The following is an 18,504-nucleotide window of genomic DNA, read 5'->3' on the forward strand; positions in this document are numbered from 1 at the left end:
ATGAGATTTACAGTATGTTTACAAAACAAACAAGCTATAGCATACAACACACACGCAAGCACGCACGCATGCACGCACACGCACGCACACGCACACACACACACACACACACACACACACACACACACACACACACACACACACACACACACACACACACACACAGGTATATAGTTTTCTGTAGACTGCAGGTATATCTTTACAATTAAAATACTACTTATTTTGGGTAGAAATAAACAGCCTTTTTTATATTGTATGATATCTCTGACTTTTATAGTTACCCATTGACGCAGGCACAGAGGGAGAGAGAGGGGAATAGAATAATATGACATTAAACAGACCAGCATTTGGACAGTGTGCTCTAGGCTGGTATCATAATTGAGCGGGTAACTAAATATTCAAAAACACTACGTAATCCCAGAGTACACCGCTCCGCTTTATGCATTACCTAATCCCATAAACCATCGCGGGAGGCGGGGTTATGTCTGGTTGTCGGAGCAACGTGCATGTCATTACGGAATGTACCGCCCAGCAAGTCATCTTGAACCAATGAGGAGCCGTAGAAATGACATCATTGTTATTTTCAGTGGAGCTGCAGCTTAGAAGTGGATAAAGTTCGACTCCACGTTGGAAGTGATAGAAAGTAGCCTACACCATACCGCCTAGGCGCTGGCTACATTTATTAGATGAAAAAAACATATTCGAATAGATATTTTAATTGTTACATTGACGGTAGTCGATTGTGGAACTTATTTTTTTTGTCGATGGTTACATTTTATACACAAAGAAAAGTTTCCAGGGACACTAGAAAGTTGCCAACCGAGTTGAACTTCAACAATAGGTGGACTCTACCCAAAGCTGTTACTGGACACTAATCTGTATCTCTGAGAAGATTTTAATGCGTGGAATTTTGAACGAAAGCCTTCCCTCGAGATAATAAAGGACATTTTTATGCCGACAAAGATGGAAGCGACGTTCTATGACGAATCTGTCAACGGCTCAAATAGTTCTCAGCGCGACGGAATGGGAGGGTACGGATTCAACCCGAAGACCCTCAAGCAGACCATGACACTGAACCTAAACGACCCGAAACACTTCAGACCCCATCTGCGCTCCAAAGCCATCGACATCCTGACGTCTCCGGACGTGGGCTTGCTGAAGCTGGCCTCGCCTGAACTGGAGCGGCTCATCATCGCGTCGTGCAACGGGCTGACGACCCCCACCCCGAACCAGTTCTTCTGTCCCAAGAACATCACGGACGAGCAGGAGGGCTTCGCCGAGGGCTTCGTGCGGGCGCTGGCGGAGCTCCACTACCAGCAGCACATGCCGATGCCCCCCGGCGGTGTCAGCTCTGACGCACAGGGCGCAAACGCGGCACCCCAGACCACCAGCAGCGGCGACGACGACATGGCCCCCGCGTCTAGTATGTCCGAAGACGACATACCACCCTACAGCTGCACGGTGCGCGCAGAGCCACCGGAATATACTAACTTGGGCACTTCTACTTTCAACCGGGCCGTCAACAGCAGCAGCTCTGCGTCGGCACCTACCGGCGCCGAGAGGCACTCAAACACAAGTTACCCCGCCGGGACGGGTGTCCCGTCCCAGCAGCAGGGCCAGAGCCACATCATGGACCCCCTGCTGGCCGTAGCGGCAGCGCAGCAGCGCGGCCCTCCTCCGCGGCATCATCATCACCACCAGCACCACCACGCGTTCAAAGAGGAGCCCCAGACGGTGCCCGAGATGTCCGGCGACACGCCACCGCTGTCCCCCATCGACATGGAGAGCCAGGAGCGCATCAAGGCCGAGAGAAAGCGCTTGAGGAACCGGGTGGCCGCGTCCAAGTGCCGGAAAAGGAAGCTGGAGAGGATCTCTCGCCTGGAGGACAGGGTCAAAAACTTGAAGACCCAACACACGGATTTGGTTTCCTCCGCCAACGTCCTGCGGGACGAGCTGGCCCTGCTCAAACAGAAGGTCATGGACCATGTGAACAGTGGCTGCCAGCTCATTTTGACGCAGCAGCTCCAGGCCTACTGAGCTGCCAAAATACACACAACACAGACATAAGTACTGAGTACAACTCCCGATGGTGGTTCACCGTGGTTGTACAAATGGAACCGAATCCACTCGGTTCCACTTTTACACCCTCCCTCACCTCAGAGTTACAAGTGTGTGCAAATGGCAGTAAAATAAAAGACATTTCAGTACGTGTTGGGGACCAAATCACAGCACCATGCAGAACAGGCGACAAAGAAACTTTGTGGGCCAGTGTGTGACACAGTGTAGAGAGCCTTCTCTTCCACTGTCCAGAGCAAGTTATTATGTAAATAGACTCGAGTCTAGCACTCAGTGTTTTCTCACCAGCAGCAGCGACCATTTGTACAGATTATCAACACAACAATAAATTAATAAGCAATGCTTCACACCTTTTACGCAAGGACACTGACTGACTCATAGGAAGGTGTGTGGCTTTTAACTGACAGACAGAACAGCATTACCTGTTAATTAACCCTTTACATGCAATGTTTAGTTTTGTGATATGTGTAACATTGTTAGACCTTGAAATAATACTTTGTAATACAATTTTTACGTCTTTTATGAGCACTTCAGAATTGTACATATAAAATAAAACGTTGGACATATACATGCGAGTACTTGTCTCTATTCGATAAGACAACATGTCAGGGCTTAAGTAATAATTAAAGAAGGGAGTACAGTACATGCAGTGTTTGTTGTTACGAGCCATTGGGGCGGGCGGGACAATGAGTCACTCCAGTATAGTGTAATGGTTGGGCACTGTACTCTGATTGGACAGCAAGGTGTCGGAAATAAGCAGCTAGCGAGCCCATATATGGCAAGGGCGCTCTCAAGGGGCGTCACTCCCCATGATGGGTGGGTGTGCCTAAAATACTGCAACCCGCTAAAGCAGTTTAAAGACACATAGCAGTGATTCCTTGAGGAACCCTTAACTCTAAAAAAGAAAATCATCCAAATCCAATATGTGCCATTGCTTAAGCAGATGTACAGTAGTCATGTGTTTGAAAATGATGTTAATATGGCCTCAACACTTCTAACATTCAATAGTAAATATATTTTATCAGGTAATGTTATGTACAACAAGACCAATCATGGAAGTAAAATACAATATAAAGACGTTTTTAATTACATTTAAAGTTTTTAAACAGGGCACAAACAGCCTACACTGGTATGGTTCAGGTGCACCAATGCTCAATCAAAACATTTCATTCATGTAGATTCATCCAACATGGAGCAACATCATCAATGATGCCCCTTCATTGGCTTAATATATTTAATTTCTCAAATTAAATGTTGAGACTGGCATGAAGCTGGCTTTATGTGCAACTATATTGGACCATTTAGTTAATGACGATATCACTGTGTACTTATTGCTTTCTTGAAACAGAGTAGAGTACAGGTATGCTGAGAAATATCCAGAATGTTGTCAAACTACACAGATACAGTGGGTCAAAGCTATCGCTGGAGTAAGAAAAACAATTCCAAACAAGACAGCAGCCTAGGATTTCATCACAGCCTTCAGGAAAGGAGAACCTGCTTGAGCCATGTCTAACAAACCTGATGTGTTAAGAAACATGTGTAGACATTTTGGTCAGGAGATAACATAGATAACGTAGCAGCAATGCTGCTTCTTTCAAGCTATATTTAATATTATGCAGGTCACAAACACAATTTAGATTTTCCAACTTTATAATCGACATCACATATTGGAAGGTTTCTACACCAACTGGCCAACCTCATATTAATCACCATTATATAGCCAAGTGGTTCTCATAGTGGGGTCCAGAGACGAGCAGAGGCCCTTGACAGAGTTCCAAGGGGTCCCCAGCTAATTAACCGATAGTTAGGAACCAAATGGACCCTTACAAGTTTCTAACGGACAGTGTACAAATGGAACCTTAATGGCTGGGTTTCACAAATGAGGCCTGGTATGGTAGGCCTCAGGCCTACCATTGCGTGGTACATCTATGCACGGAATATCCATGTTCACAGTGAAAGGGGGTGTTGTTAAAAAAGGGGTGTTGTGTTGAACCACACACATACTCCCTACGCATAATGTCATTTGGGAAACCCAGCCAATGTCCATTTCACATCAGTTATTGCTCAGTCAAAGTAAAACCTGGTTTATACTGTACATAGCTATGCGCCAGTGCTGTGCCCCCAAAATAGCCCATCTACAAGCTCATTGTCACAAGTCACAATGCAAGATGTTGTGAGCCTGTAGATCAGCTATTTATTTTCCAGGTGTGTGAAGCAGCATTCAACCAAGTATAAATCAGGCATAAGGATTATAGGTAGCAAATACCACTTCAAAGACACCTTGAGGGGGCATTCTCACTGAGTCCGATTGATTCAAACTGTTATTGAATATACTGAATACGCCTGGTCCCCGCTGGCCATGATTCACATTGGCCTCGATTCTTCCGCACCAGAGTACACTTGCAGCGATCCGTATCTGAGTACACTTCAATCGGTCCCGGGAACGGTTAGGTGATCCTCTCACACTACCACAACATCTGCCAAGTGGTCCCAAGTGCACATCCATAGTGTGAAGTCCAACTAGGACCACAGATACTTTGATATCCTAAAATTCAACGACCACTTACGCTATTTTGCCAACAAACTGTATTTTCAGAATACAACCTAGCTTAATATGTGGTTGGCTACCAGTCAAGAGTGTAGCTGGTAGACCAGTGGTTCCCAAACATTTTTGCCCGTGACCGAAAAGAGAAATGAGATGTTTGCCCAGGACCCAAACTAGTGAAAATAGCAGATTTACAAGCTTTTGGGGGGAATGTTTTTGGAAAATGTATTTGAAATAATAATTATTAAAAACAAAAACAAAACGGTAGGAAACCAAAAATATAGGGACCCAAAAAATGTGTCCGCGACCAACAAATGTGACCCGACCCAGTGTTGGGGAAACAGTGGAGTAGACAAACCTACCAGCCAGAGACAGCATTGACGTTAGTTAGTGATTGGGGTTTCTTACCCATCTGTGGTATAAAGTCTTTACCCTCAATATTCAAACTATTCTCTATCTGCCTGACCATCGGAGATGTAGTTTCTTTTTTGGTGGCGTTTTCGGGAATTTTGTTCTTTTTTGGAGGGGAGACACAAAGTCCCACTCTGTTCTCCTGTGTACCCGATCACACCCCTGCTTTGTCTTTGGTCTGTACAACCACATCTCAGCTGACGAGGACGCCATCCTTTGCTGCGAGGCGTTGGCGGTGCACGTGGTCCTGCTCCAACTCTTCGTGGCTGGGGTGCCACAACCGCGCCAGGATGCGCTCCATGTTCAGTGCGTACATGGTATGAGAGGGCATCACATCGTGGTGAACCTGTCAGGATAATGACACATATATATTTGCCGTTTAGGACAGAGAGGAGAGGAAAGTGACATTGAACTCAACGAGGGAGTTGTAATGTAATAACAGAGAGACCATATTACACCAGTCCTCCAAGACCTTTGTTGGCTCCTGGCCAAACAAACAATCCACTTCAAAATACTACTCACCACCTACAATGCACTGCACAATCTGGCTCCCCCATACCTATTCGACCTCCTGAAACATCATGTCCCTTCCCGCTCCCTCAGGTTTGGTGACAGCAACCTCCTAGAGATCCCCAGGACCAAGTTGCTGCCCCAACTCTGTGGAATGCACTCCCCAATAGTCTCCCTCTCAGATAAGCCCCCACACTCCAAACCTTCAAAACCGCTCTCAAAACGCACCTCTTCAACCCTTTCTCATCATTCCAGTTTTTATTGATTTAATTTCTTGGGCTTAGCCTATTTTTAGTGTTCACCACCGCATTGAAGTTTTTTCTTTTGTTTTCTTCTCCGCCCCATGTAAAGCATCTTGAAAAGTGCTACATTTTATATATTAATATTATTAACTGACTAGCTAGTAGCTACTGTAGTGCCCCGGTTGCAATGATTTCCAGGAACTTAATGCAGACAAAATGTTGTGAGGTACTCAGTAATAATGTCACTAATACAACATAAATTATCATTATGTCTTGTATACGATGAATAATTATAATGGATACACAAAAAGAAATTGGGGGGGGGATTGAGATTCACTGACCATAAAGTTAACCTCACCTGTAACGCTTCCAAGAGATCAAACATGCTGATTGGAGGGAGTGGTGCTGGGAGACTGTCACCAGAACAAGCCAATAGGAGAGCGGCTTGCTGTTCGGCTTCGTCAGGTGACACCTGAGGTGGAGGGCCAGCAGGAAGAGAAGCGCTTGGAGGCGGGCTGGGCGGGAGAGACAGACAGACAGACAGACACAGGGTTTGTGAATTAACCCATTCTGGGCGGGAACCCCTTTTGGTGTTAGCATTACGTTATGCTTTAGCTATTTTTGAAAAATCGAAGAACGACTGACATAGAAACATAGCTTTTTCAGAAAACTGTCAGGATGTAGAAGACATTTTTAGAATCTGATCTCAGGTCAAAATGGGTTAATAGATGGATCAAACGTAAATTTGAGAGGAGTCAGCAGATGGAAGTTGCCCTTACCATTCTGTAACAGTGTGGTAAGCGGCGAGGCTGTTCTTCAGATAGGGCTGTGGTGTGACGTCACTACCAAATGCATAAGGGAAGTGACCGTCACGTAGCCTGTAAGCCTTCCTCCGCATGACAACAGCTGTCAGGACATCTTTTAAGTGGTGCTGTAATGATAACGTAAGATCAGCCACGCCTGACCTGATGCAGTCATACTTAACAGTTTGACTCCATAAAACGCTTTACCCGCATTTTAATCAAATATTCCACGCTGTCGAGATTGTTCTATTACCTTTGGAGCATACGCTGAAGTATTTGCAGCTTTCAACCACGAAAATCCGGCGAAAAATGGTTCGATGGTTTGTTATGATGAGACCGTTCACTTGCATTGGGCTCAATTTCCCAGAAGCCCTAGCAGCCCAGATGATGACTTGATTTCCGGTTTCATAAGGTGACGGCCTCGTCATCAGGTCCCGGATAAATCCGCCGTTTATTTTTAATTATTTAAAAAAGGCGAATTAAACGCGTTAAACAAATGTCGGGTATAGCGTTTTACGCACGGTGGAACACTGGATTAAACAATTAGCGGCCCTCAAACTGTTAATAAGTAGACAGATGAGACACCCATCTCCATCACCAAGCAAGTGTACACACACACACACACACACACACTCTTAGTCGACTAAATATCAAAAACCTTAAAGAGATAGTTCAATTTTTTTTTACTTTAGTTACTTGCCATTAATATAGTGGTTGCAACTGTATTAATTGAAAATATTAGTGCACTTTTTCACATGGAAAGAAAATTGGCGTAGTGATATGGACACAAAAACATAGTTCCGTGTGATAGAGGGGTAACAAATGAACGAAAGTTGCACTATATGATAGAAATAGGTCAACAATACAAATTACACTAGTTTTGTGAATTAATTTACTTTAATGTGTGCCCCCTGTGCCCCCCACAAAATGACCGGAATTACTTAATATTCACCAAAACCAGAGCAGAACTCCCACCACAGGACTCGGGGATTCAATGAATACAGTTGCAACCAAGTATTTCATACAGCTTAAGTTTACATTTCTGAACTATCCCTTTATGACTTTTAGTCAACAAAATGAACACCGACACACACACCTCGACGGCATAGACCATGGAGCCGACGGAGTCCTCTGTGACGTTGTCCAGGCCCAGCTCGAAGGCGGTCACCATCATGCGGGCCTCCAGTTGGCCCCGTGTGGGCAGCAGCAGTGTGTGGGCACTGAGACGCAGCTCCTCCTCCTCGCCACCAACCTCCCGCGGGCTGAAGGGCTGGGCTGCGCTCAGGGGGTTCTGGGGCTGGAAGCGATGCTACAGGTACATGCAGGGGAAAAGGCACACCTGGAACCAATTAATAACGGATTCTGCAAATGTCTTGTAAGTCAGTAGTTCACACTTGCCAGATTTATTTATTTCTTTAAGAAAAATAGCAGCACGGCACAAAGTGATCCAAGTAACCCGAGTTACTTGGATCAACACATTGCTTTTTCCGTCGACACCAAATCTCTTCGACAAAAATAGACTCTCTACTATTTTTGCCGAATGCAATAGGGATGCTGGGGTTCAAGCGGTACAGTATTTTAGTTTGTTCATTTAAGCAAACATTAAAGCTACAATGTGGGACTTATTGTGCAAGAAGGGCCAGCAACGCCTTTACTGCCTAAGAAAATAGGCTAGGTTTAATGTGGACAAAAGCCTGATGATACAGTTCTATAGTGCCTACTGTACATACATTCCCTTATTTCTTTCTCCTGTATGTGTTGGTTTTAGTACATAGCACTTTATGATGTCAATTTATGATGCTTCACTTTGTACTGTACTTGGTTGGCTGCTCTTTTTTTCCTTTTTATCGGTTGCACAGATGTGCCCATGCCATGTTATCCTATGCTGTCTCATGTCTGTGTTCCACTGTTTTTACATTTCAAACCTGCTGTAAACCAAATTGCCCCCCAGGGACACTAATAAAGAACTTGAACTATTTTAATGTATAGGTTATTTTAACCAATCTGTATGGTGGAGTATGTTGGTTAATACAATATAACTATCACATTTGCAGTGGTTGGAGGCGTCTCCCTACTCATCCATTGAGAGATTAGACCTTGGGGTCAGTTACAGTAAGACACCTACTGTAACTGACTGAATAAATTATAATTATTTGAAGCAGATGGTACAGATTGGACACTGGCAAATTGCTCTTTGTGTCGGGAGAGAAACAGACATGAAGCTTACAGATTGAAGCTTTAAGATGTCAAAGTTTAAAGTAGCACAGTCATAAAAGTCATAATTTTCAATCACACATGTGTAAACTGAGATTTCCAGATAGAAGCACAATGCTATACAGTTAATCGCACTAATCAATTGTAAAATATGATCTACATAGCAAGAACTACCCCAAAAGAGGTTTCCTGTGTAAATAGGCTAAGTGGATGCCAATGCACTAAACAAACCTTTATTGCATGTTCCATACAGTGACAATAAAAATCTTATGGGCATGTCAATCTACGCTAAAAGCACAAACGAAAGAAATTCTACAATAGTTCAAATATATGTACAATGTAGAATAGATTTGAATTAATCATGCACGACATCATTTCTTGATGTGAAAACTGACATGTTGATTAATGAGCGTTGTCCCTTTCAAATAAATAAATAAAATGTATAAAACACTTAAGTGGTTAATTGATGCATTTTTTACTTTAAAAAATAATTATTGGATTAATTTAAATAATTGATATAATAATTGATAGTTGCAGCAGCCCTACTTAAGATGACGACACACTTTACCCCAACATTGAGAACTTCTTACATCAAATTTTTGTCGAGAAGAGAATTTCTTCTTTCCTTTTGGTTTGCCTGGCTTTGAGGCAGAACCACCTGTCCATGGTAAAGAACCTGCGCCATCTAGAGGACAAAAAGATTAAATATTAAAGCAATACCCAGGCTTACACTATGTTCAGTAAATCACCAACACTGCAGTCCCCTTGAGTTATATCACTGTTGGTAAACTTTTGTTTCATCCCTAGGTGGTGTATTATAGCACAATTCATCTGATATACACTGAAGGGTGGCAGCCACTCCAGCTAAGATGTTATACAGAAATGACTGCAGAGCCTGGGGTAACATTTAACTACTCAAATTATTATTGATATTAATAATATAATTATGTGTCTTTGAGAAAACATGACCTACCAGGTGTGGAGACAATGATCTGGCAGCGCGTGAGAATTGCCAGGAGAAAATCATTGTGGATATGAACTAAGAAAATAAACAATTAACATAATTTAACAGATCAGTCATTGAGGGGAGTAAGATTAGTCATTGTATCAAAAGTCTGCATACTTACCATTATCCTGCGCCAACAGGCGACGTGCCTCAATGTCAAACTCTTCCTTACTGATCTTCTGTTTGAACCATAGTTTCAAGTTTGCCCAGTAGCTGCAAGGAAAAACAAAGTTAGACACCACATAATCACATGGCTGTCAGGATTACAACAGTTAAGTTGTCGATTGTCACACACACACACACACACACACTGTCTCGCTCTCTCTCACACTTGCGATTAACGTGTTTTTTGATTGAAAATTGGAACATAATATGAACACAAATATTCCAATTGTCTGTACATTTGATGCCACACACATGCATAAGCAATCAGACTAAAAGTCTGTTCAGCCCCACTGCCATCATCATTTATTATTATTATTATGCAGTGGTGGAACTTTTCCAATACTTTTACTTCTACTCCACCACTACATCTCTGATCCAAATATTGTATTTTTAGTATTACACTACAATTATTTTAAAACTGGTCCCTAACATGCATTAGAGCTATGGAGTACTTATGGAGTACTATGGACCAGAGCTACATCAGCCCTATATAGTTTACATTTCGTTTACAATACTTTTGTACCTTTAGTTACTCAAGTACATTTTTAAGTATTTCTACATTGCAGTGTTGATACTTTTTTTACTCTAAAAAAACCAAAAAACGTTTTATTTAGTATTTTTTGCACCACTGCTATTAAACCAGCTCGTTCAGAATGCAGCAGACGTTATAGCAGCATATTAGCATATGCTACGTGGTCGCAGTCTCCTCAGAGGATGAACAAGCATACCGGTAGGTAAAACGTTTATTCCATGTATTAGACCATCATCAGTAACCGCATATCAACGATGTAAAACGGTTGGTACTTACTGCTTAACATTATCTCCAATGGCATCGGTTAAGTTTTTCTTTGCAATCTCAAGCTCACTAGCATGGGCTGCCATTTTTGTTATGCACATGAAAATGACGCTATCATTCAGCGACGGCTCCCCTCTTCTTAAAGGACCGGTGTTTTTTCTGCATTGTTGTTGAGGTTTATTTGTCAAATTGTCAGTGATCTACCGGTATCCATGAGTAAAATCCTTTATTATGTCATTGTCCGTAACCGTAATACATAATAAAGTAGAATCTGAAGGTCAAGGAGGCAGTGAGGCACGGTGCTTAGATACGAGTAGTAAACGCATTTCAAAGCTAGAGGGCACTAGCGTATCTAGTAGAAACGGTGTACTGTCAAGTCACTCTCCTAAAAATACGCCTGTGGTTTCTGTTTCCGAGGCTACTCTCCTATCTATCTGATTCTGAACACATTAGAGGTTGTGGTTTTCAATGGTTCTGTTGTCTCGAGGAAAGAAAGAAAGTAAGAAACTATGATTGGTTGGTTGATTGATTGATTGATTGATTATTGATTGAACATTTCACCAAAATGTATGTATTATAATTAATTATGTCACATCACAGTGACATAATGAGGCCCTTAAAACAACAAGGCTCCAGACTTCCCAAAACAAACTGGTCAGGCTACTACTGGGCCTCACCCCCCTCACCCCTGCCCACTTTGACAAGCTGGAATGGCTTAGGGTTGACGACAGAGTGCAGCATCTTGCAATGTGTCTGGTCCACAAGATTCACCAACATACCCATGTACCTGTCTGTCTATACTTCCTTAATGTCAATGAAGTCCACACCCACAACACCAGAGGGAGTTCAACAAACCATGTGCAACCCAGATTCGGCACAAACATGGGACTAAATTCATTTCGCTCCTATGCCACAAAAATGTGGAACGCCCTACCAACTGTCATTAAGACATGTGAATCCCTTGCCTCCTTCAAAACCGCTTTCAAAGGGCACCTACGGACGGCTGCAATTCGAAACTGGCCCCCGTAAAATCTCAATCCCCCACCCACCCCTTTCCCCCCTCACTGTAGGTTGTTTTTTCCCCCTTTTTTCCCTCCTTTATGATGATTTCCTGTTTTTGGCTATATAGAAGTGTATATTTGTACGTCTCTAAATGTTATGATGAATTGAAAACTGTGGCCCCTCTTGTAAACAAGTGTAATGCTTTATGGTGTCGTCCACTCACAGTTAACAGTTTTTGTATTGAGTTGTGCTTGAAATGTACTGTAATTCTGCAAACTGTTAATAAATACTTCAATCAATCAATCAATCAACATAATGAATTATATTACATAGCCTAAACCAGTAAGACACCCTGAGGGCGAGAAGCGACCTTGCATGCGCGTATCCATCTGGCTGACGGCAGACTACTGGGCGAGTGCTGGCGCTTTGGCATGGGGGGTCAGATCAACATATGGAATGAATTCTGTACTGGCCATATTATATAGAGTGTTTTTTGAGTGTTTTGATGAGGTCAGATCAACAAGAGTTGCTGGCCGGCTCAGCTCCATATATGAAGATCTAGGTGATGATCCAGTCTTCTCCATGTATGGTTATCCAGGGATATGGGGTCAGTGACGTGATCGTCATAGGAGATCAAGGCCATGGATTGGCATTTGGCAACCATATATGGTGGTGTGACGGATGCGAGACGCAGGATTTCATAGTAAATGTGACCTTTAAATAAATAACTAATAATAAATTATTAGTTACATCCGTACAAAAAATTATAATCTACCTAGACAGTCTGAGCAATAGCCTTTGACAATGCCCCCTCGTCAATACGTCCCTTGTTTACTTTGTAATATGTCTCCACTCAGTGAGAAAGCAGAAAAGTAGAAGAATAAATTGCTCTAATATGCAACAGCTGTGAGTCAACCCCTGCTCTTACTCACACAGGACAGGGGCATGGTGTTATGATTATGAGTCAGTATCCTATCCTCTCACAAACAATTTATGCCACATGCTTGGTTTAACTCACTTTTTCCAATGATTTAATTTAATTCTTGCAATTGTCAATTATCTTCAGTATGGACTTGTTTAACCATTATCCCTGGTGTCTTTGTTTTGGGCAAATCGTAAACAAAATGTGTGTCAAATCAATATCAGATGGATACAAGCTAATAGCCTTTGACACGTGAGCTTGTACTGTAGATCGCTTAATTTCTGTTTGTCATATATCAAAATAAATAGGCCATGTTAAAATGTGTCACAATTTAGTCAATCAATCAATGTATTACAACTAAGTTGACCCCAGGCTATATTATCTGCACCAGTTTTAAAGATATTTTTAACTTTAGTTTGGCTTTCAACCAATTCCCCCTGGAGTAAAAAAATTATAAATAACAAATAAGAAGAATAAAAACTTGGAAGTGCTGCTCTTCAAAACTAACACATTCAAAAACAGGTGCTACTGTATTGTTTCCAAAAAGATTAATGCCTAAGACACACACAGACATCAATCAAAAACATCACAAAATAAACAGGGCCAGCTGTTTCAGGTGTAATTGTTCCCTCCCCCCCAACAGTGTTTATATAACTTCAAATCAGTCCAAGAAATGAATAAAACTAATATTCACATGACATAGCTAACCTAACCTCACAAAAAAGATATTATTGTAACTGAGATAGATAATGCATGCTTTAGTTTAGGATGTCTTTAGTAAAGACAATACTGTAGATACCACCAAAACACTTTAAATTAAATGTATGAGATTTAAAGACACCAAAGACTGAACTGAGAACTGGATTGAAATTGAGTATAGGCATCTTTAACCAATCAAAACTCATCTAGTTAATTCCTACATTTGTAACTCTTGAGAGTGCACAGATGTAACCAAACAGGTCCAAATTGTGGTTACATTTGTGAAAACAGGTCAAAACTTTGGTTACATTTGTGCACAGAGACAGTCGACATCCGGGACTTAGCAGCGTAGAGATGACTGTGGCCTTCAACCCTGAACTTCCATCTCTCCGTCCAGTCTCCCACAGAACCTTTCAAGTTCTTGGGGATCACAATATTTCCAGGAACTGGGACAGCATTTCCTTTGTTACAAGTAGACAATGACATCCCAGCAGAGGATGTCATCCTACTTTAACTCAGAGAACAATCCCAAACCTGACTGCCTCCAAGCTACGGTGGCCTGTTTTACACAGCCATATGATTGAGTCCATCCTCACCTAATGCGAGTTTCCCAGAAGCCCTCACTTCTTCAGAAACCCTATCCTGGCCACTACATTGAAAAACACAAATAGTTTTTATTCAGCTCTGAGAGAGTGCAAATGTAACTGACGAATGTACTCTCAGAGTTACAAATGTACAAATGAACACTGAGGATTTTGCTTTGTATCATTTTTCAAAAAATTCCTGCCGAAGTATAAGGGCTAGGGTACAGCCTTAACACACACACACACACACACACACACACACACACACACACACACACACACACGTGCGCACAGCACACATACATGTTGCCTTTGTGTATGAAGGCATCATCCATTCCAAAGAATCACATTCTTACTTTTCCATTCACATTTTACATTAAATTAAGGCAGATGAGTGCAATGATCTCTGACTTACTTACTTACTTAGGCCTTTGTATTCCTTTCGGAACATAGGCCATTGAGTCGTTTCCATCCTCGTCTGTCTTGCGCCATCCTCTCCAGCTGTTTCCACGTCAGTCCCTTGAACCCCTTCTGTTTGACATCTAGCTCTGTGCTCCTTCTCCAGGTGTTTTTGGGTGTCCCTCTGCTCCGTTTTCCTTGTGGGTTCCACGTTAGTGCCTGTTTAGTTATTGCTGTTTTGTTTTTTCTTAATGTGTGACCAATCCAGCTCCACTTTCTCCTTATCAGCTGTATCTCTATTGTTTCTTGTTTGGTGCGTTCCCATAGGTTGATGTTGTTGATGCGGTTTGGCTAGAAGATCCTGAGGATGCGTCTTAGGCAGTGGTTGATGAATGTCTGCAGTTTATTGGTGATGTACAGTTGATCTCTGAGCTCAACTGTAAAAATGTTAATTCAGTTTTCTCTGTTCTTTGGATAAACGACAAGTCATTTATTCGGCTTCTTTTTTCTGTCCCATGTGCACAGGGGACACTATTTCAACAAATTAACTCATGCTGCTCCTAGCGGGGCCAGCTAGGATGTGAGGTTCTTCTGTTTTCCGATGTCTTCACAATTCAGTAAGTAGGGCGTAAAAAACAGCTGACTGAGTAGTTAGGGCAGAGGGTCTGTTGGCTCCAACTCCAGTCAGAAAGATAGACAAATTAAGTCATGTCTCATAACAACATTAATCAAAATAAGTGAAGTACATTACACTCCATGATGATGTATCAAACCAGTCTCATCTCCTGTGATGATGACACAGAGAGTAGATACCCTTGTTGTAATAAATTTGATATTAAACATAGTTTTATATCTATTCTATGGTTGATTCCAAGGCACTTTTAAAAACAAAATGCTTTACAGAACAAGATAAAAGCAACAACATAACACGAAGGAATTTAAGGCCTAAAGTATAAACCAAACAATAAAACACCAAAATAAAAAAACAAATGGCTTCAATAAAACAAGTATAAAGGAGGCAGTGCAGACTATAAAAAGGCCATGGCATAAAAATATGTTTTCAGGATTTGACTTTGCCAGCCTTTGATCTTCAGATCTAAGACTCAAAAGCCTGATCACCAAGGCAATAAGTGGAGTTGAGTTTGAGGGACAACCAAGTGCTCAGGCTCATATGGTACCAGCATATAAAATGTAGCTAGGAGCCTTAGAAAGCTTTGAAAGTCATTAGTACAATCTTAAAATCAATCGTGAAACTGACCGGCAGCCATTGGAGAGCAGCCAAGATGGATGTAATACGGTTGTGTTTAAAATTTGTTAATATAATATCATTTTGCACACAAGAGAACCAGAACTTACAGAATTCCAAATATGATTATAATTAAAAGTGTTAACGACCTTTTCAAGGTCTGCAAAAGAAAGAAAGGACTGGCAATATGTTTCTCAGCTGGAAGAAACGGCATCGTACAACCTTTAGTCACCTGACCATTGAGGAGAGTTCAGAGTCAAATGTCATGCCTCGATTAAAGGCTTAAGTTTTTGCATAAGCTGCCAAGATATGACTGGAAGGAGAGGGTGCAATTACGGGGGCCAAAAAGCAGGATCGCTGATATAGCTTCATTTAGCTGGAGGACGCTTGGATTCCAACTGGTAGCACTTGATGTCTGATAGACACGACATTATGCAGGACACATTGCCTGTATCACTGGGTTTTAGTCCAGACTAGAGGGATATAAGTAACTGTGTGTCTTCTGCATAACTTTGAAATGTTATGTCGGCTAAATGTGAAGTTCTGACATTAACAGTTATTTTGGTTAACGTTATTGTAAGGATTAGAGTGGCTGGCAGAGTGGCCGAATGGGGACTGAGCGGCCGGATGTCCGATGTCCGATCTATCGGAAGTGTCCTTGAGCAAGACTACGAACCCCTAATTTCTCCCGATGTTCAGCTTTGTGGCTTGCATGGTTTCCTCCGCCATGTGTGTGTGAATGGGTGAATGTCATTTACATTTACTTTGCATAAAAGCGCTATATAAATGCACCATTTTATAGGCAAATAATCCCTTTCAATCATCCCTTTTGGCCCACTACAAGTTTCTGGTTTTTGTTTCTGTTCATGCATTTTATGCGTAGTAGAAATGAAAACAGAAACTGTTGTGTATTGACAGTCCTACTCCTAATCGTTTGTCCCTTTTGAGTGACTGTTATGCCTTCCGGTGTTCAGAATCTGCTCTTGGAAAAAGCACTGAAGCAGAGGTAATCCCAAAAGGCAGCCTCCAGTATCTGTAGCCTTATGTGTTCACAGTTCCTGTGAATCTGGATAAACATGCATTTGGAGAAATGCCTGACATAAATCTAAAATCTGTCTGATTTACATTCTGTCCGGCAGCCAAGCCTGTAAAGAGGACATTGATGACTGGTAATGGATACTATTCTGCAATCAAGTCAGGGTTCACAGAATCACCACAGATACTTGGAAGTATCCTTTTTCGTGACTGGTGTAGTTGCCCATTTGCTCGCTGGCAGTGGTGGAAAAAGTATGTTTTACTTAAGTCGAAGTATCAATACTGCAATGCAGAAATACTCTGTTACAAGTAAAAGTCCGGTATTCAAAATGTACTTAAAGTACGAAAAGTAAAAGTAACTCATTATGTATTGTAGAATGTCCCACTTCAAGTTATCAAATGTATAAAAATCTTTTGAAAATAGCAAATGTACAAGCCAACCCGATACGACACATTGTGAGCTTGTAGATCGGCGATTTCCAAATTGCCGAAATGTATATAGGGCTGAAGAGTTTGTAATAATAATCAAAATCTACACAGAATACAGTTCTAGTAACTAAAGTCTTTTAAAGAAATGTAGTGGAGTAAAAGTACAATATTTGGATCCGAGATGTAGTGGAGTAGAAATAAAATACTCTACTCTAATAAAAGTACAAATAACTCAAAAGTGTACTTAAGCACAGTACTGCCCATTTGCTCACTGGTACCATTATCCAGTGATATCCACTCTTCACTATAATTGATTCTGCCCAGTGTTGTGTAACTATTGATGAAGCACATTTAAATTAAAGCTACAAATAATGTTTAAAGGATATGATCTTAGTGTCAGTTTGATGCATGAAAATGATCAAATCTGATGCGTAGGGAATGAGAATGAGCATAGAAGATCTCCAGTACACTCAAGGTTTTGGAAGCAATGCAATTGATTGACTCCTCAATCTCATGCAACGTTACCAAACCTGGGTATTTTATTTCTCTTCTCGAATCAGATTACTTTTTACACCACGCCATGTACAGGAAATGTCATGCAGATAAACGTGAATTTGTGAAATGGTCTCCCGATGAACACTAACAGACCTCTTTAACAGACAAAATATCTGCTGACACTTGGCTGAGAAGGGAGGACGAGCTGCACTGCTCAAGGCTCAAGTTGTTCCCTTGTTTATTATAGTTGGATTGCTCACTGTGTTTGGAATTACTCCCCTGTGCTATTAAAATAAATTTCATTAATGCTAGGCAACTGCTTCTGTGTTTCACGTCTAGCTGAAATATCACGTTTCATTTCATACATTTAAGGGCAGCGGCCTAGCAGGAGATTCCAGCTGTCGGAGATTGAGCCTTCCCAGAACCCACTGAATGACAATCCATCTTCAACCAGTGTCAGTTCAGTTTAAGTCTGCAATGCATTAGATAGGGACTCTTTAAACGGCCTCACGTCAACAGAGAAATCAGCTCTGGGGCTTGTTTTCTTTTAAAGATAACAGTCTCATCACATCCCATGGTTGGTTCCGACTTGCCAGTTGTCAGTGTCACTAACTGAGATTAGTCTGCAAATGAGTGTCTCTCCGGATTTCCGAGCAAACACAGGCATGCTGAGCAGCCGGCGTCTCTCAGGAATCTTCCAACCACTTTGGGGGTAAACTCACAAGGAAGGCCCACTCAATAAGAAAGAGATCCTTCATCTCTAAGACCTCCATCCGTCCCCTGGGTACCCCACCGCGGCATGCGTTTAGTCATCCTTGCAGTTTACTGGCCAGGCAGGCTGAGGTGGTATTAAGGCCTGAGTGTGGTCCACCCACCAGAGAGCCAAGGATGTCACCTTCTCTTTTCCAACATCACACCGGTGGGT

The 18,504-nt window shown here is 41.9% G+C and overlaps 2 protein-coding genes across 3 annotated transcripts; one reads left to right on the forward strand and one right to left on the reverse strand.

The window, feature by feature from the left end:
- Window positions 1-613: 613 nt before the first annotated feature.
- On the forward strand, window positions 614-2,644 carry LOC308325760 (transcription factor Jun-like). The gene has a single exon (XM_080778439.1). The coding sequence runs from the start codon at window positions 952-954 to the stop codon at window positions 2,035-2,037; it is 1,086 nt and encodes a 361-aa protein (XP_080634565.1). The 5' UTR covers window positions 614-951; the 3' UTR covers window positions 2,038-2,644.
- A 491-nt stretch (window positions 2,645-3,135) lies between these two features.
- On the reverse strand, window positions 3,136-14,590 carry tada1 (transcriptional adaptor 1). 2 transcript variants are annotated; one of them, XM_080778442.1, is made up of 8 exons: window positions 14,395-14,590; window positions 9,929-10,020; window positions 9,775-9,840; window positions 9,392-9,486; window positions 7,684-7,896; window positions 6,564-6,715; window positions 6,143-6,299; window positions 3,136-5,378 (listed from the first exon to the last, which is right to left on the reverse strand). In XM_080778442.1, the coding sequence occupies exons 1-8, from the start codon at window positions 14,445-14,447 to the stop codon at window positions 5,226-5,228; spliced, it is 981 nt and encodes a 326-aa protein (XP_080634568.1). In that variant the 5' UTR covers window positions 14,448-14,590; the 3' UTR covers window positions 3,136-5,225. The 2 variants fall into 2 exon arrangements, with proteins under 2 accessions (XP_080634568.1, XP_080634567.1); XM_080778441.1 differs by lacking the exon at window positions 14,395-14,590 and adding an exon at window positions 10,781-10,861.
- Between the last annotated feature and the right edge of the window lie 3,914 nt (window positions 14,591-18,504).

Source organism: Protomyctophum bolini, assembly GCF_963924005.1.
Source record: "Protomyctophum bolini genome assembly, chromosome: 12".
Taxonomy (NCBI): domain Eukaryota; kingdom Metazoa; phylum Chordata; class Actinopteri; order Myctophiformes; family Myctophidae; genus Protomyctophum; species Protomyctophum bolini.

Excerpts from the sequence above, each read along its gene's own strand:
- tada1 (XM_080778441.1), bottom strand. The coding sequence starts at position 10,854 with ATGGCAGCCCATGCTAGTGAGCTTGAGATTGCAAAGAAAAACTTAACC. Across the intron at positions 10,021-10,780 it reads ATTGGAGATAATGTTAAGCA|CTACTGGGCAAACTTGAAAC; the intron begins GTAAGTACCAAC and ends TTTTCCTTGCAG. Across the intron at positions 9,841-9,928 it reads CCTGTTGGCGCAGGATAATG|TTCATATCCACAATGATTTT; the intron begins GTAAGTATGCAG and ends TTATTTTCTTAG.
- LOC308325760 (XM_080778439.1), top strand. The coding sequence starts at position 952 with ATGCCGACAAAGATGGAAGCGACGTTCTATGACGAATCTGTCAACGGC.